A 16,026-nucleotide genomic window follows, 5' to 3' on the forward strand; every position below is an offset into this window, starting at 1 on the left:
AAGCTTATTTGCTATCTGTTCACCTCCTGCTTTATTAGATTTATAGAGATTTATTTCAAATTGAAGACTTAGTTAGATCTATAGTCTTCCAAGTCCCTCAAAAAAGTTAAAACATTTTTTGAGGGACTTGGAAGACTATGGACCTAACAATGTCTTCAAATGGCAAAATAAGGGAGGAGATGTGGTGTCTTAATGCACCGGACACGGCTGCCATCTTTTTAGTTGGAAATGTTGGTGTAATTCATGACATGCAGTTGTACATTTACTTTGAAGTGAGTGCATTACTTTTTAACTATCAAATTAAGTATAATACTACACGATGAGATGCATTCTATCTTTTCAATAGTACTCAGGAGATCCTAGTGAAGCCTATTTGGAGATTGTGCCTGTAAGAGGAGTGTGGTGAATCATCCCTATAGGACACCAGTCCAGAAGTATATTTTAACTACGTTTTTGACCTCCTTGTGTAGGGGTCCATATCTGATGGTATCACAATTCAACGTATTCAAATCTGATCTGACAGCTTATGATAACTCTAGAATTACTTCATGTTACATGTATATTACCTACTTTGTCATATTAATATTTTCTTCCAAGATCCTCTTCTCAGCCAGTTTCTGAGACAATTGATCCTGCAGGCCCTTCAATTTGGCAGTCACCTCCTTGAGCTCCTCTCTTTTAATTTTCAGATTCTGCAGGTGAATTTTAAGATCTGCTTCTGCAGCTTCCAGTCTTTGACGCTTTGGAGCCACAATCTATAGTGAAATAAATGTAAATAAAGCTTAAATAATTTCTAACATTCTTATACTTAAAATGATAATATATAAATTATGACTGTTATCAATGACAGCCACAGGTGAAAGGGAAGCATAGAAATAAATGAATACTATGGTTTTATCTGTTTTGGGCACCTATTATACTACCCAAACAGTTTGTTGACAAGTTGCAAAGTAATATTAACAGATTATTTGGCAAGACTAATACCCTAGATTCTCGAGACAGATTCCATATCTTTCCCAACGTCAAGGAGGTTTTAGTCTCCCTAATTTTTGGCTCTGTTTTCTACCTGCTAGATTCTCCCAGCTGGCCCAATGGCATATTGTTTTCTCGAGAGTCCCATGGATTCAATTTGAATCTTGCTCAATATATTCATATTATCTCCCAAGCCTTTTTTGGTCCTCCACTATATCTTATCCAGCATTGGCCACCTATAATATTTTGGTCTCTCACTTCCTCTGTCTCTTGTCCAATTATAATGCAAAATTTGGGCTGGCTTCCATAGTTTATCCATTGACCTCCATTTTGGGTGACCCTTCATTTCCCACAGCTTTGCCTCTGGATAAACAATTTTCTTGGTGGAAGGCTGATCGTGTGCCCACATTGGATGCATTTCAGGATGGGCATTCATCTCAATTGCAAAACTTCAACATTCAATGGACATTCCCCACTATAAATACTTACTTACCTTCAAATTAGGCATTTTTCGCGTCTAGTTATGCTTCTATCCCTACCTCTCAGAAAACCATTCATAGGATACAATGCTAAGCAATCTTTGGGCCTGTACACATTCCCTCACTGTCACGGAAACGGCTATTAAGCTCTTAACCAGATGGTACTATACCCCTGGTCATATCCACACCTTTTTCCCCTAACTCCTCACCTTCATATTTTCGGGTTGCCTAGCCCAAGGTACATTATACCATATTTTCTGGTACTGTCAAGCACTGTCAAGCTCCAATTGACATCTTCTATGAGGTTACTTTTCAACTCTATTCCTGGGGCCTCACACTAAGAAAAGTGCCTTATCCACACAGTCTGTGTCATTAGCATTTGGGCTATAGCCCTCCAATGGAAAGGTACGGCAGTTCCATTGCCTCCCATTATAGATAGAGTGGATTCTATTATGCTTATGGAACGTATTCATCATATGTTGTTTGATACAATGCACCTGTTTAATTTCAAATGGAATGCCTGAAAATCATCTTGTTCTTCCTTCCAGTCATATCAAAGGATATAGTCATATCGTGCCATTCTCTTTTTATGCTTTGTCACTGTTATTTCCTACTGTCAAGCTTTTTTTTTTTTTTGTACTTTTACCTTATTATGCAAAGTTGATATACGCATATGGCTGTTGTATGTATACTATATTGAATGTTTCTCTTGGAAGCTTCACATCTTTGTAATTTTATGTTTGTAAGATGCTGACCCTTCAGGTCATTTGTATTGTGTTCTTATACTCCAATAAAAATAGTTTGTAAACAAAAAAAAAAAGAAAAATGTATACAACCTCTATGCTTAATATTTTTATTTTTCCACCAGGTGTTGTTCTAGTCCATCCCCACTATCTTTGGTTAGTGATCCAGTAAATGCATTTACTTTTCTTTGCTGCACTTTTTTTTTTTTTTACTGTAAGCCAGGTTTCTTTATCGTACAACACAGGACACAGCCATATTCATTACTATCTGGGTTATACGCCACCTATAGGTGAATTGACACTGGCAATCAATGAAGACAGGAAGTCCCCCTTTATATACCCCTCCTATACAGGAAGTACTTTTGTTTTTTTGCCAGTGTCTTAAAGGTATTGGTCATGGATTGGAGAAGCTCTCCATGTTTTTATGTTTTTTCAAAGAAGAAGATTATGCTACAAACCCTGATCAAGATCTCTGATCTAAGGGGATTAGCAATCAGATCCATCCGAAAGTGGAAGACTAAAAGGATGGTACTTGAGCCTTGGTAAAGGAGAAATGGGGTTTTGCCTGTAATGTGACCTTTTTAGGCACTGGACCCTGAGATCCGGACCCTTGGTAAAACCAACCCCAAAGGCTTTCCAGCAGGGTGCTCTACAGGTCCAAGTGAGTGGCTCCTAAAACAAGGGGACCCAGTCCTTGATGGTCGGCAATTGACAGAAAACCAGCGTGATGGGTGAAGATTGAATTCTTGTTATAAGCAGAATCCTGCAGCGGGAATGGTAAGTCCACTTTAAAAATATTTGTCAAAAATAATTTTATGCACTGTTTCCTTTTAAAAATAACAGATACTGAGTGCTATGTTTAGGTCTCCACCTGAGACAGTGGGTGTATTAGCTGTGACAAAACGCAGCTTGTTTTTCTTAAACATTCTGCTCTCACCCCATTTTATTTGGCGTGCAGGTTTTCACCTGGGTGCACAAGCAGCCACACATTCGTCCCCTCTGTGGCATCCCTGTGGTGAAGGATTGTACGCATGTGCAAATATTCGCTATTTACAGGCGCAAGCATGCACGTGGAGCCGGGAGGGGGCGTGTCATGATGCGATTGGTGTGCACGTGGATTCGGATGTGCACATAGCATGCCTCACATGCACAGTAGCAAGAGAAAATGGCATGATTTTTAAGGAAGTGTTCCCAGCCTGCAAGCTTTTGTCAGAGGCTGGAGGGTATGCAGTGCAGCAGCAGCTGGGCGCATGAGTTACTGTGGGTTCATGTTTACAGGCATGGACAGGTTCTGTTACTTTGGGATAATCAGTGCTGTGAATGATAAGCTGTACAGCTTGGCACAAGCCTGGAGTACACTAAAGTTAGTACCTCAAATTTTCTTGCCTAGAGCAATGTCCTCCCTAAAGAGGAGTTGGGGGGGGGGGGGGGGTAAGCTGGAAGAGGCACTATGGTGCCGCCATCAGGATTAGGAGATCCTGGCCATTTTCTGTGTTTACCTCCCCTGAAGGTCCAGTGTCTAGCCAATCTGAGCCATTACGGTTGTCAGGCAAAGTAGCCGCATCCAGTGCTTCTGTCTCAGCCTACGTCACTAAGAACTAGGAATGGGCTGGATGTTCGAGTCGAACATTCGGGCTGCTCAGTGGCAAGTTCGCCCACCGATGAGAGCCCCATAATGCACTGCATGATTGCAGTGCATTAAGTGCTTGTGATTGGCCAAAGCATGCACCTGACCTGTATACTTTGGCCAATCACGGCACAATGTCCTGTCAGAGCCATGATTGGCCAAAGGCAGGGTGCCTTTAGCCAATCATAGCTCAGGGTCTAAGTCCACTCCCCACACTATATAAGGCTGCTGCTTACACACTACACAGCAGCTGTGTATAGTAAGTGATAATAGAGGTTAGGCAGGTAGTGAGTGGATAGTATGTTGAGTAAGTTTAGTGCAGTCAGTGTAGTGTTCAGGTTATACCCCATTTTTAAAATGTATAAATATGTTGTAGTCCTGGGTCCCCTCTCAGTGCTCCCCAAGTTCTGTGTCCTTGTTCCATATAGTTCATGAGCAGTGCCATGCCAAGCTAACTAAGATTTCCCATAGATGCCAATGTTAAAGACAAGGAGCAATGCCATGCCAAGCTGACCAAGATTTTCCATAGAAACCAATGTTAAAGACAGGGAGCAGTGCCATGTCAAGCTGACCAATAAATCTATTGGCACCCTTTCCATGTTGAGGGCAAGCAGCCTGGTATGGTTCAGGAGGGACACGCTCGCTCGTCCCCCCCCATCCTGGCCTGCCAGGCTGCATGTTCAGATAAGGGTCTGGTATGGATTTTTAAACATTTTTTTAGTGTGGCCAAAGGGCCTGGTATGGACTTGGGGGGGCTTACGCCGTTTTTTTTTTTTTTTTTTTTTTTTTCATTTTTTTAATCTGTATTGTCTGGAGCTGACAATACATTACAGCCGTGAGCAATTTTAAATTACATTTTTTCCTTTAGAGATGTCAGTATTGCTGCAACAGGCTACATACATCGTACAGATGCACCACTCCGACTCCCAGTACTTCTAATCCCAGGCAGTTGAGATGGCCCCAGACATCTGGATCTAGAACCAAACCTTGAGGTCAAGGGCGGAAGAAACCCTGGGCCCAGAGACCTACCAAGTCTGGCTCTGCCTTGTGAAGGGGCGCCCCCACTCAGTCGAGTGGGGGAAGGCTACTACGGTTCTCGGAGGTCTGGGTAGAAATAATTCAGGACAACTGGGTTATTTCCACTATCTTGCATCGATACAAACTTGAATTTTGGGTGTTTCCTCATCCTCGGTTTGTAAAGTCAAACATACCTGCAGATCCTCTAAAAAGAAGATCTCTCTTTCTGCCTCTGGACCATTTAAGGTCTCAAAGAGTGATTACAGAAGTTCCAAAGGACATATGATTCAGGGGTTTTTACTCAAACCTTTTCATAGTCCCCAAGCCAAAGGGGGACGTGAGACCTATTCTAGATCTCAAATCTCTGACCCAGTTTCGCTCAGTCATGGCCTCTCTGCAGGGAGGAGAATTTCTAGCATCCATTGAAATCAAGGATGCATACCTTCACGTGCCTATCTTTCAGGCCCATCAAAGGTTTTTATGCTTTGCAGTAGAAAACCATTTTCAGTTTGTGGCTCTGCCCTTTGGGTTGGCTACAGCTCCACGAGTGTTCACAAAGATCCTAGCCCCAGTATTGGCATCTCTAAAGGTCTCAAGGATTAGCAGTGGTAGGATATCTAGATGATCCATTACTATTAGACAGATCAGCTTTGGCTCTAGGCCAGAATGTGTTCTGGACAGTTCAGTTCTTAGAACGTCTGGGTTGAATTCTGAACTTAGCAAAGTCAGCATTGCAGCCGGTCCAGCATCTAGAATATCTGGGTTTTCTTGTGGACACAATACAGGCAAAGGTATTCTTGCCATTAAAAAAGGTCCTAGACCTAAAGGATCTGGTTCAGTCCATACGAAAGAAAATGTATCCTTCTTATGTCTTTGCATGAGGTTATTAGGGAAGATGGTGTCCTCATTCAAAGCAGTTCCCTATGCTCAATTTAATGCCAGACCTTTACAGAACAACATTCTGTCAGCTTGGAGCAGAAAGATCCAGGCCTTAGATTGGCGCATGTTTCTGGTACCGAGGGTACGTCAGAGTCTAAGTGGGTGGTTAATAACCGGGAATTTGGAAAGAGGGAAATCCTTTCTTCCAGTATTCTGGAATGAAGTGATTACAGATGCCAGTCTTTCCAGCTGGGGAGCGGATCTGGAGGAAGCCACTGTCCAAGGAAAATGGTCTTGGGTAGCAAGGAGCCTTCCCATCGTTATCCGGGAAATCTGAGCAATTTGTCAGGCATTAAAGTACTGGACGCCCAGACTTCGGAGTTACCCTGTCAGGGAACAATCTGACAATGTCACGGCTGTGGCTTATATCAACCATCAGGGAGGAACCAAGAGTCAGTCAGCCCAGAAGGAGGTGGATCTCATCCTATCCTGGGTGGAAAAATTTGTTCCATGCCTGTTGGGAAAAGAAAACTGGCAAGTAGACTTTCTGAGTCGTCAGCAGATGTTTCCGGGAAAATGGTTCGAGGACTTTGCATTGATCTGCCAACGCTGGGGGGTCCCGGATGTAGATCTGTTGGCATCCATGTTAAACAACAAGTTAAAACATTTGTGTCCAGGACCAGGGATCCACTCGCAGTTGGAGTGGATGCCTTGGTCACTCCTTGGGAGGAGATTTCCCTCATCTATGCCTTTCCTCCGGTTCAGCTGCTGCAGCGTCTTCAGAGCTACCTGAAGAATCCAGGTAGAGGGCAAATCAGTAATCCTGGTGGCACCATCATGGTCCAGGAGGTTTTGGTATGCACAAACTCTAAAGTTGGCAGTGGCAAGGTCTTGGGTTCTTCCACTGCATCCGGACCTGCTCTCTCAGGGTCCGATATTCCATCCTGCTTTACAGTCTCTAAATTTGATGGCTTGGCTATTGAAGCCTGGATCTTGAAGGAGCAGGGTTTATCTGGCCCTGCAGTCTCTACCCTGATAAAAGCTAGAAAACCAGTCTCTATAGGCATTGATTACAGAGTCTGGATATCTTACATTTCCTGGTGTGAGACCAGGAAATATCATCCCTGGAAATATATCATCAGAGAATTCTAGCCTTCTTGCAAGTAGGAGTAGATATAAAGATAGCCTTAGGTACTATTAAGGGTCAAATTTCAGCCTTATCAGATTTTTTCCAGAGACCGATCACTTTGCATACCTTAGTTCGAACCTTTGTTCAAGGGGTGCTACATATGCTTCCACCAGTGAGGACACCATTGTGTCCTTGGGATCTAAATTTGGTGCTGGCAGTTTTACAGAAACAGCCTTTTGAGCCCATGCAGCATATTCCTCTGGTTCTTTTGACCAGAAAGTTGGTCTTTTTGGATGCAGCAACTACAGCCAGAAGTGTATAAGAATTAGTGGCTCTTTCTTGTAAAGAGCTATTCTTGATTTTACATCAAGATAGGGTGATTCTACATCCACACCCATGTTTTTTGCCCAAGGTGGTGTCTGCTTTTCATTTAAATCAGGACATTATACTGCCTTCCTTCTTTCCAAATCCTCAAACAGCGGAAGAAAAGTTTTTACATTCTCTTGATGTAGTATGTGCATTCAAGATTTGGAAAGGTCAGCTCAGATTTGTAAGACCCTTTGTTCGTGGTGCCAGAAGGGCCCAGGAAAGGGCAGGCAGCATCTAAATCTAAAAATTCTCAATGGATTTGCCATGTTATTATCCAGGTGTATGGTTTAAAATCGAAGGTTCCACCTTTTCCGGTAAAGGCACACTCTACCAGAAAAGTAGGTGCCTCTTGGGCAGTTTGCCATCAAGCTTTTATGGCTCAGATTTGCAAGGCCGCTAGTTGGTCTTCCGTACAAATGTTTACTAGATTCTATCAAGTGGGATGTTAGGACCCAGGAGGAATCTGCATTTAGTCGCAGTGTTCTGCAGGAAGCTATGTAGATCTTTTGCGGTCTGATGGCGTGTTTTTTTATAATGTTCCCCTCCCCTCAAGTGCATTGCGTTGGGAAGTCCCGTATAGTAATAAATATGGCTGCTTTGTGTCCCATGATGTACGATAAAGAAATATGGATTTTTTCCTACAGCTTACCTGTAAAATCCATTTCTTGGAGTACTCAGGTCTCTCTCCTCTTGTCTGGGATGTTTATTGCTTGCTACAAAACTGAGGTACTTCCTGTATATACATATTTTATAAATAGAGGGGGACTTCCTGTCTTAATTGCTTGCCAGCGTCCATTCCCCTATAGGTGGTGTATAACCCAGATAGTAATTATTATGGCTGCTCTGTGTCCCGTGATGTAATCCAAGAAATGGATTTTACAGGTAAGTTGTAGGAAAAATTCATATATTCCTAAAACACCCAGTTTGGTTTCATTCTATATCTTATGTATAGTCACCCATCACATTTACACCTGCCTAGCTCTTATAGTAAAAAGTAGGGATGAGCTTCGAACATCGGGCGTTTGTGTGTTCGTTGAACACACAAACAAATGGGGCACTCGGCGGGAGGCCCCATAATGCACTATGCTGGTGCAGTGAATAATTTACTGATTGTCTGATGATTGGCCAAAGCATGCACATGACATGTATGCTTTGGCCAATCACAGCAGAGTGCCTTTAGCTAATCATGGTTCAGGGGCTAAGTACACACCCCACACTATATAAAGCTGCTGCTTATACGCAGCAGTGTATAGTGTGTTAGGCGAGATAGGAGTGAGATTAGGCAGGTAGTTAGTGGATTGTGCGTTGTATCTAGTAATAGATCAGCCAGTGTAGTATATATATATATATGTGTATCAGTTATTGCAGGATATATATCAAGCAGTGCAGTGTAGTGTAGGGATGATTCTTATGACAGAATTAAAAAAAAAATGGCCCCCAGATCCGACCCCCACCCCCATGTGAATAGATATTGGGTACATTGTACCCCTACCCATTCACCAAAAAAGTGTACAAAAAAATAAAGACAAAAGCCAGTTTTTGACAAGTCCTTTATTAAAAAATAAAAAAATATCCCCCAATGTAAATCCATTGTCAATCACATCACCCGCCGCCGCACCCAAAAAATAGAAAAAAAAATAATAATGAGCTGCTGGAGCTGTGACAGCTCTTTTATAGGAATGCAGTGGGGACACCACGTCAGTAATTTATTCACTGCACCTGAGCAGTACATTAGGGGCGCCTGTGACGTCAGATTCCTATAAAAGAGCTGTCGCAAGAGCTGTCACAACTCAAACAGCTCATTGCACCGGAGGCGTGTGAAGAGGCAGGAGCTTTTTTTTTTTCTATTTTTCGGGTGCAGCAGCGGGCGACATGATTGATGATGGATTTACATCAGGGGGCACTATTTTTTTATTTTTTAATAAAGGGCTTGTCAAAAACTGGCTTTTGTCTTTATTTTTTAGTACACTTTTTTGGTGAATGGGTACCCGATATCCATTCACATGGGGGGGGGGGGGTTGCGATCTGGGGCCCTCTTGTTAAAGGGGGCTTCCAGATTCTGATAAGCCTCCCACCCGCAGACCCTGACAACCACAGCCGAGGGTTGTCCAGCAAGAGGCCCTTGTCCCCGTCAACATGGGGACAAGGTGCTTTGGGGGGCACCCCAATGCAACCGCTTCATGTTGAGGGCAAGTGGCCTGGTATGGTTCTAGATTGTAAGCTCTAACGAGCAGGGCCCTCTACTTCCTCCTGTTTTGAATTGTATTGCAACTGTATTGTCTTCCCTCACATTGTAAAGCGCTGCGCAAACTGTTGGCGCTATATAAATCCTGTATAATAATAATAATGGTTCAGGAGGAGGGGGGCACTCGCTCTCCCCCCCCCCCCCTTATCCTGTCCAGCCACCTGAGCACACCCCTTGCTGGTCATCCACAAAACATGGACACAGGGTTGGAGATTCCGTCCCACCCAAGACACTATGGAATCTCCAAACTACAGAGACCCATCCAGGTGTACCAAAACCTGGAGAAAGCTGCAAAAAGCAGAACATCTATGCTTTCATTTGAATTGTTAGGCGCTCGCCTTCACACACAGCACCGCCTCCTGGCCCCGATTCCTTTGATAGACAGAACACTGGTCCAATGCCGGGATGTGTGACGTGTATCATAGGAGCTGATCCAAGAGGCGGTGTTGTGTGTGATGGCGAGTGCCCGGTAATTTAAATGAAAGCTGTTACAGTGGAGTGATTCCCCCTCTGTGATTATCCGAACAGCTTTCCCCTTCTTCTCCTCTCTCTTCCCCTGTACTGGTCAGGCTGCATTGACTGGCACAGGTGAGGCTGCATTAATGGGCACAGGTGATGCTGCATTGACGGACACAGGTGAGGCTGCATAGACAGGCACAGGTGAGGCTGCGTTGAGGGACACAAGTGAGTTTGCATTGACGGGCACAGGTGAGGCTGCATTAAGGGGCACAGATAAGCTGGCATTGAGGGGCACACGTTAGGATGCATTAATGGGCATAGGTAAGGCTGCTTTGGTAGGCAGAGTTGAGGTGGCATTGATGGGCACTGATCAGGCTGCATTCATAGGCACTGGAGAGGGGGCATTGATAGGCACAGGTAAAGCTGCATTGATTGGCCAAAGCATGCACATGACCTTTATGCTTTGGCCAATCACAGCACAATGTCCGTGATTGGCCAAAGGCAGGTTGGTGGGATATGGGGTGCCCCCTTGTTAAAGGGGGCTTCCAGATTCCGATAAGCCCCCCACCCGCAGACCCCCCACAACCACAGCACAGGGTTGTCAGGAAGAGACCCTTGTCCCCATCAACATGTTTTTTTCATGTTTTTTATCTGTATTGCCAAGAGCCGACAATAAATTACATCCGCAAGCAAGTTTAAATGACATTTTTTCCTTCAGAAATGTCAGTATTGCTGCAAAAGGCTACATACATCGCTCAAATGCACCACTTTACAGGCACATTAAGGGGACCCCCCCCCCCAGGCACGATATTTAAAGGAATTTTTCATTTTTATTAAAACCACTTCTCCAAAATTTGCATTGGTACATGTCCCCCAGGGCAGTACCCAGACCCCCATACACATTTTTTGGGCAATAACTTGCATTTAACCCTTTAAAATCAGGACTTTTGATTTTTCATGTACGAGTCCCATAGACTTCAATAGAGTTTGCATGTTCTAACAAACATTTCCCCTGTTCGCGGTGTTCTGGTGTGAACCAAACTGGGGGGGGAGGGGGGTTGTTCGGCTCATCACTAGTGGGCACAAATAAAACTAAATTGATGGGCATGGATGGGCACTGATCAGGGTGCATTGATGGGAACAGGTGAGGCTGTATTGATGGGCACAGGTGAGTCTGCATTGATGGGCATTGATGGGCACTGATCAGGCTGCATTGATGGACACTGATCAGGTGGCATTGATGGGCACAGATGGGATGGCATTGATGGGCACTGGTGAGGCTACATTGATGGGCACTGGTGAGGCTGCATTGATGGGCAGGCACTGATTAGGCTGCACTGATCAGGCTGCACTGATGGGCACTGGTGAGGTTTTACTGATGGCCACTGATGGTGCGGCACCAATAAGCGTCACGGATAGCCTGCATTGATGGGCACTGGTGAGGCTGCACTGATGGGCACTGAAAAGGTTGCTATTATTTTTTAGCTGGTAGTGAGTAACCCTTAAGGTCTGGCTAGTAGCTCAGGACTTGAAATTTTGAGCCCTGATATATATATATATATATATATATATATAGTATCTCACAACAGTGAGTACACCCCTCACATTTTTATAAATATTTTATTATATCTTTTCATATGACAACACTGAAGAAATGTACTCACTTTTGTTGCCAGCGGTTTAGACATTAATGGCTGTGTGTTGAGTTATTTTGAGGGGACAGCAAATTTACACTGTTATACAAGCTGTACACTCACTAATTTACATTGTAGCAAAGTGTCATTTCTTCAGTGTTGTCACATGAAAAGATATAATGAATTATTTACAAAAATGTGAGGGGTGTACCCACTTTTGTGAGATACTGTATGTATATATATATATATATATATATATATATATATAATTATTTATTTATTTATTTTTTTTTTAAACAATAGCTAGCTGACAAAATACACATTAGCACAGTAGACATAATGGCGAATTACACAAAGTATACAGTCCCCAATCATAGAGGTAACTCATATAAACCATACCACATCAATTAACATCAGCATAAAGCCGTCAGTCTGAACCTTTACATAGGTAAGAGCAAACAAAACGTATACCAGAAGTAAAACAAAAACTGCAGGGAAACTACTTTCCTCTCTATTCCTGAGAAAATGGTATACAGTCATCACAAGTTACAGGGCACATTATATTTAAAGTAATTTCCATAGATTAAATGAAGTCAATCGGGATTCTCACTCTCAAAATATATTTAACATGTGTGCGAAAAACAACAAACTCTTTCATTCCTTGACTTCATCCTCCCTCTGTATGTGACCTGAACATTTAATGTATATAGTGCACTGATGTTTTAATTCCCTCAATACCAGCATTTTCCCTTTTTTCCAAATAAGTGCAGGTCACCTTGGAGTGTCAACTTTCCAAGAGGGGGTCATTTTGGCAGTTTTCCTTCTGTCCTGGCATTTATTTAATATGTTTTATAACAGATAGTAAGGGAAGCTGTTTTTTTTTTTTTATAAATTGTTTGGTCCTTTTTCTTTTCAACAGTAAAAACGAAAAAAAAAAAAAAAAAATGTAGTCATTAAAGAGGAAGTAAACCCTAAAAAGGAGAAAAAAAAACTGTAAAGACAAAGGCATAATGAGCTAGTATGCATCGCACACTAGCTCATTATGAAATACTTACCTTAAAACGAAGCCCTCGCAGTGCCGCCCGCTCAGCGACAGGGCGGCCGACATGTCCGGCCGTCCTGCTTCCTTGTTTGCGTCCTCTGGCCATCTGATTGATGCATGCGCACGGGAGCCGCCGTTCACGGCACATGGCTCTGAAGGAACAGCACGGGTGGCCGTTCCTTCAGAGCGCATGCGCCGATTACGTCATTGGCTGCATGCACTGTAAATATCTCCTATACGGTGCATGTTTAGAAGATATTTATAGCACCTATAAGTAAGCCTTAATATAGGCTTACCTATATGCAAAAGACTTTAAAGTGGGTTTACAACCACTTTAAAAAAATCCAAAAAAAAAGAAAGCAAAATCTGTCTCCATAAAATTATATAAAATTCAGTAGGTTACCATGTTGTATGAACAAGCAATTTCAGACAGTGCTGAAACCTGAAAAAGGACTTGGTAATTATAGGATATTACAGACTGGTACTGAAGTGGCCAAAATGAATCGTCAACTCTTCTGTGCCTGAAACTTAATCCTAACAATCAACTGTATTACACCCTAACACTTAAAATGACATTTAAAGGAAAACATAAAATAAAACACAATAAAATACCCCCTATACCATAAACCTGAACCATATACATTTTCCTCTTCCACTCAACTAAAACCTTGATCAGTCCTGTCATGTGGGAGGAAAGGGAGTGTGTCACATGCTCCCCATACCCAAAAGTACTAGCTACACTTCATTATTCTCCATAGCAGAATGGAGTAATGGGGGGAGGGAAGAAAATTAAATATCTGGTGCTGCTATTGCAATGAATCTGTTCTGGATAAACAAAGCACATGTTCATGTTAAGCTGGGTCTAAATGGACATGTCTTTTGTCAGTCGATTGCAAACGATCTGAGAACAGCTCTGATTGTCCCATCTTTTTTTTTTTTAAAGATGAAAAAAACATACTTTTCAGAGTACCTTTTAAACAAGCAACTGTATGCTGAAATAAGAGACATTTGCTTTAATGTTTGATGATTTCAGTGGCTTATGTCAGTCCTATTACTTGTGCATTATGTACACAGTGTTGCAGGTGTACCAAATGACAAACACTTTCTAATGTTAGGATCTTTTAATTCCAAGGTTGATTTCTCTACTGATTCCTCCTATTGTGGTCACTTTGGGGGGGGGGGGGGGGGGTACTAAAACCGGAGCACTTCAATCTGGTGCAGCAGTGCATGGTAGCCAATCAGCTTCTAACTTTAGCTTCTTCAACCAAGCTTTGACACAAAAACTTGGAAACTGATTGGTTTCTATGCAAAGCCACACCAGATTTTTCACACATTATGCAAAATATGATAAGTCTCTATGGGGTTGATTTACTAAAGGCAAATAGATTTGCACTTTGCAAGTGCAGTTGCACTCAATTTCCTTAGTAAATGTAATGGGGTAAAGTTTCACCTTGTAAAGAATACTCAATCATTGAAAATACCCAAGGCACAAGGAAAATGTAAAAAAAAAAATAACGTTTTTACTTGCACATGATTGGATGATGGAAATCAGCAGAGCTTTACCACATTTACTAAGCGCTGGACAAAATGAGTGCAACTGCACTTGCAGAGTCAACCGTCTATTTGGCTTTAGTAAATCCATCCCTATGAGTCAGATTTGCATGTTTTCTCAAAATCCTTTAGCTTGCATTAATTTATTGTGACAGAATATTGGCCTTGGGTTTCTTAGCATATACTGTAATAAATGAAACATAACAATGCTCTAGTTTTTCTTCTTTAGCAATTTTTTAAGTTGACCACAGACATTAGATGTCAGAGTGATTCATCCTTCTATCCGATTAGTGAAAAGCTGTACACTCTCACATGAGAATAAAAAGCTTTCATGAAGCTAGTACCAGCATTATCTCAGAATGACTACTACATGTAGTCAGGAAAATCTGTTGACAGATAGATTTTGTACCCATAAAGAATAATTGACAGGAATAAAGATATATTGTATCCAGAATTACTGTGTATGCTGTCAAATCTTGCAGAAATCAAGTAGGTTTATTAAGAGTAGGATTATATTTTTTTCTTCTTTTTTAAACCATGGCAATAATCTAGTAAATCATAGTGAGTGATATTCTTCTGTATAAGCAATTATACCTGTAACCCCAGTAATATATTCACATACCTCACCAAAGGTGATAAGGTCTGCTTGGCAAAACAATTCACTGATCCACTTAAAATATTTAGCACCTTTCTGCACATAGACCTTGCGCTTTTCCTTTAGGCACATTACATGCATAAAACAGGAGTGGACCAAAATGGATTCTTCTTGATATGGTCAAGTGTCTAATCATTTCTGACAAGGTGATGAGACAAATGGCCTTTAACAGAAAAAGAATTGGATGGTGCAAAGGTCTACCAGCTGAATTATGTTTCAGAAATAAAATGCGCATATGTCATTCCAAATGATATATTTTTTATGGTTGAGTAAGCAAATATTTGTTTTAAAAATCACAGACTAAAGGTCTAAAACACGTGTGGAGGGCAAAATACTTTGAATTGTATTATTTTTTCAAATTACTAGAGATACAAAAGCACATGCATTGAGAGGATAGCATGTTTACGATTTTCAATGTTTAACCGCTTGCCGACCGCCGCACGACTATTTACTGCGGCGGTCAGCCCCTCACAGGCAAAGCGACGTAGTACTACGTCGCTTGCCTGTGAGTCTCTAGGAAGCGAGCGCGCACCGCCGGAGGCACGCTCCCACTCCTGCGCGGTCATGGACCCCCCCTGCCGGGCACTCGCGATCGTCCATTACACCGGAAGAAAGGCAGGCGGCTGATGTAAACAAAGCTGCCTGTCATTCTTCCCTGTGTAAGAATGGAGATCAGACGGTTCTACTATGTAGGACCGTTGATTTCTGTTCTTACACTAGTAGCCACAGCCAATCACAGTTAGAAACACGCCCCTAGGACACACTTAACCCCTCCCTCTCCAATACAGTTAACTCCTTCACTGTCAGTGTCATTTTTACAGTAACAGTGCATATGTATAGCACTGATTACTGCAGTAATGTCACTGGTAACCCCAAAAGTGTCAAAAATGTCAGTCAAGGGTCCGATCCGTCCGCCGCAATGTCGCAGTCCCGCAAAAAAAAACGCAGATCGCCGCCATTACTCGTTAAAAAAAAAACAACAAAAATGACAAAAATCTTTCCCTTTGTTAGTAAACGCGATAACTTTTGCGCAAACCAATCAAAATACGCTTTTTGCGATTTTTTTTACCAAAAATATGTAGCATAAAACAAATTGGCCGAAAATGTTAAAAGATTTTGATTTTTACATTTTTGGGGGGGGAATTTCATATAAAAAATGTGAAAAATATTGTTATTTTTGCAAAATTGACTCTCTTTTTTTGTTTATAGCGCATGATCAAAAAAT

At 42.1% G+C, this 16,026-nt stretch overlaps 1 protein-coding gene across 1 annotated transcript in view; it reads right to left on the reverse strand.

Moving 5' to 3' along the window:
- The window catches only part of LOC309552619 (dynein axonemal heavy chain 3-like), a 1,537,563-nt gene that overhangs the window by 371,940 nt on the left and 1,149,597 nt on the right, over positions 1-16,026 (reverse strand). Inside the window, exon 40 of the mRNA XM_082253560.1 lies at positions 571-755. Coding sequence (XP_082109686.1) covers positions 571-755 — 185 coding nt within the window. The remainder of the gene's footprint in view (positions 1-570; positions 756-16,026) is intronic.

The sequence above is a fragment of the Pelophylax lessonae genome (genome assembly GCF_965119305.1).
Source record: "Pelophylax lessonae genome assembly, chromosome: 4".
NCBI lineage: Eukaryota > Metazoa > Chordata > Amphibia > Anura > Ranidae > Pelophylax > Pelophylax lessonae.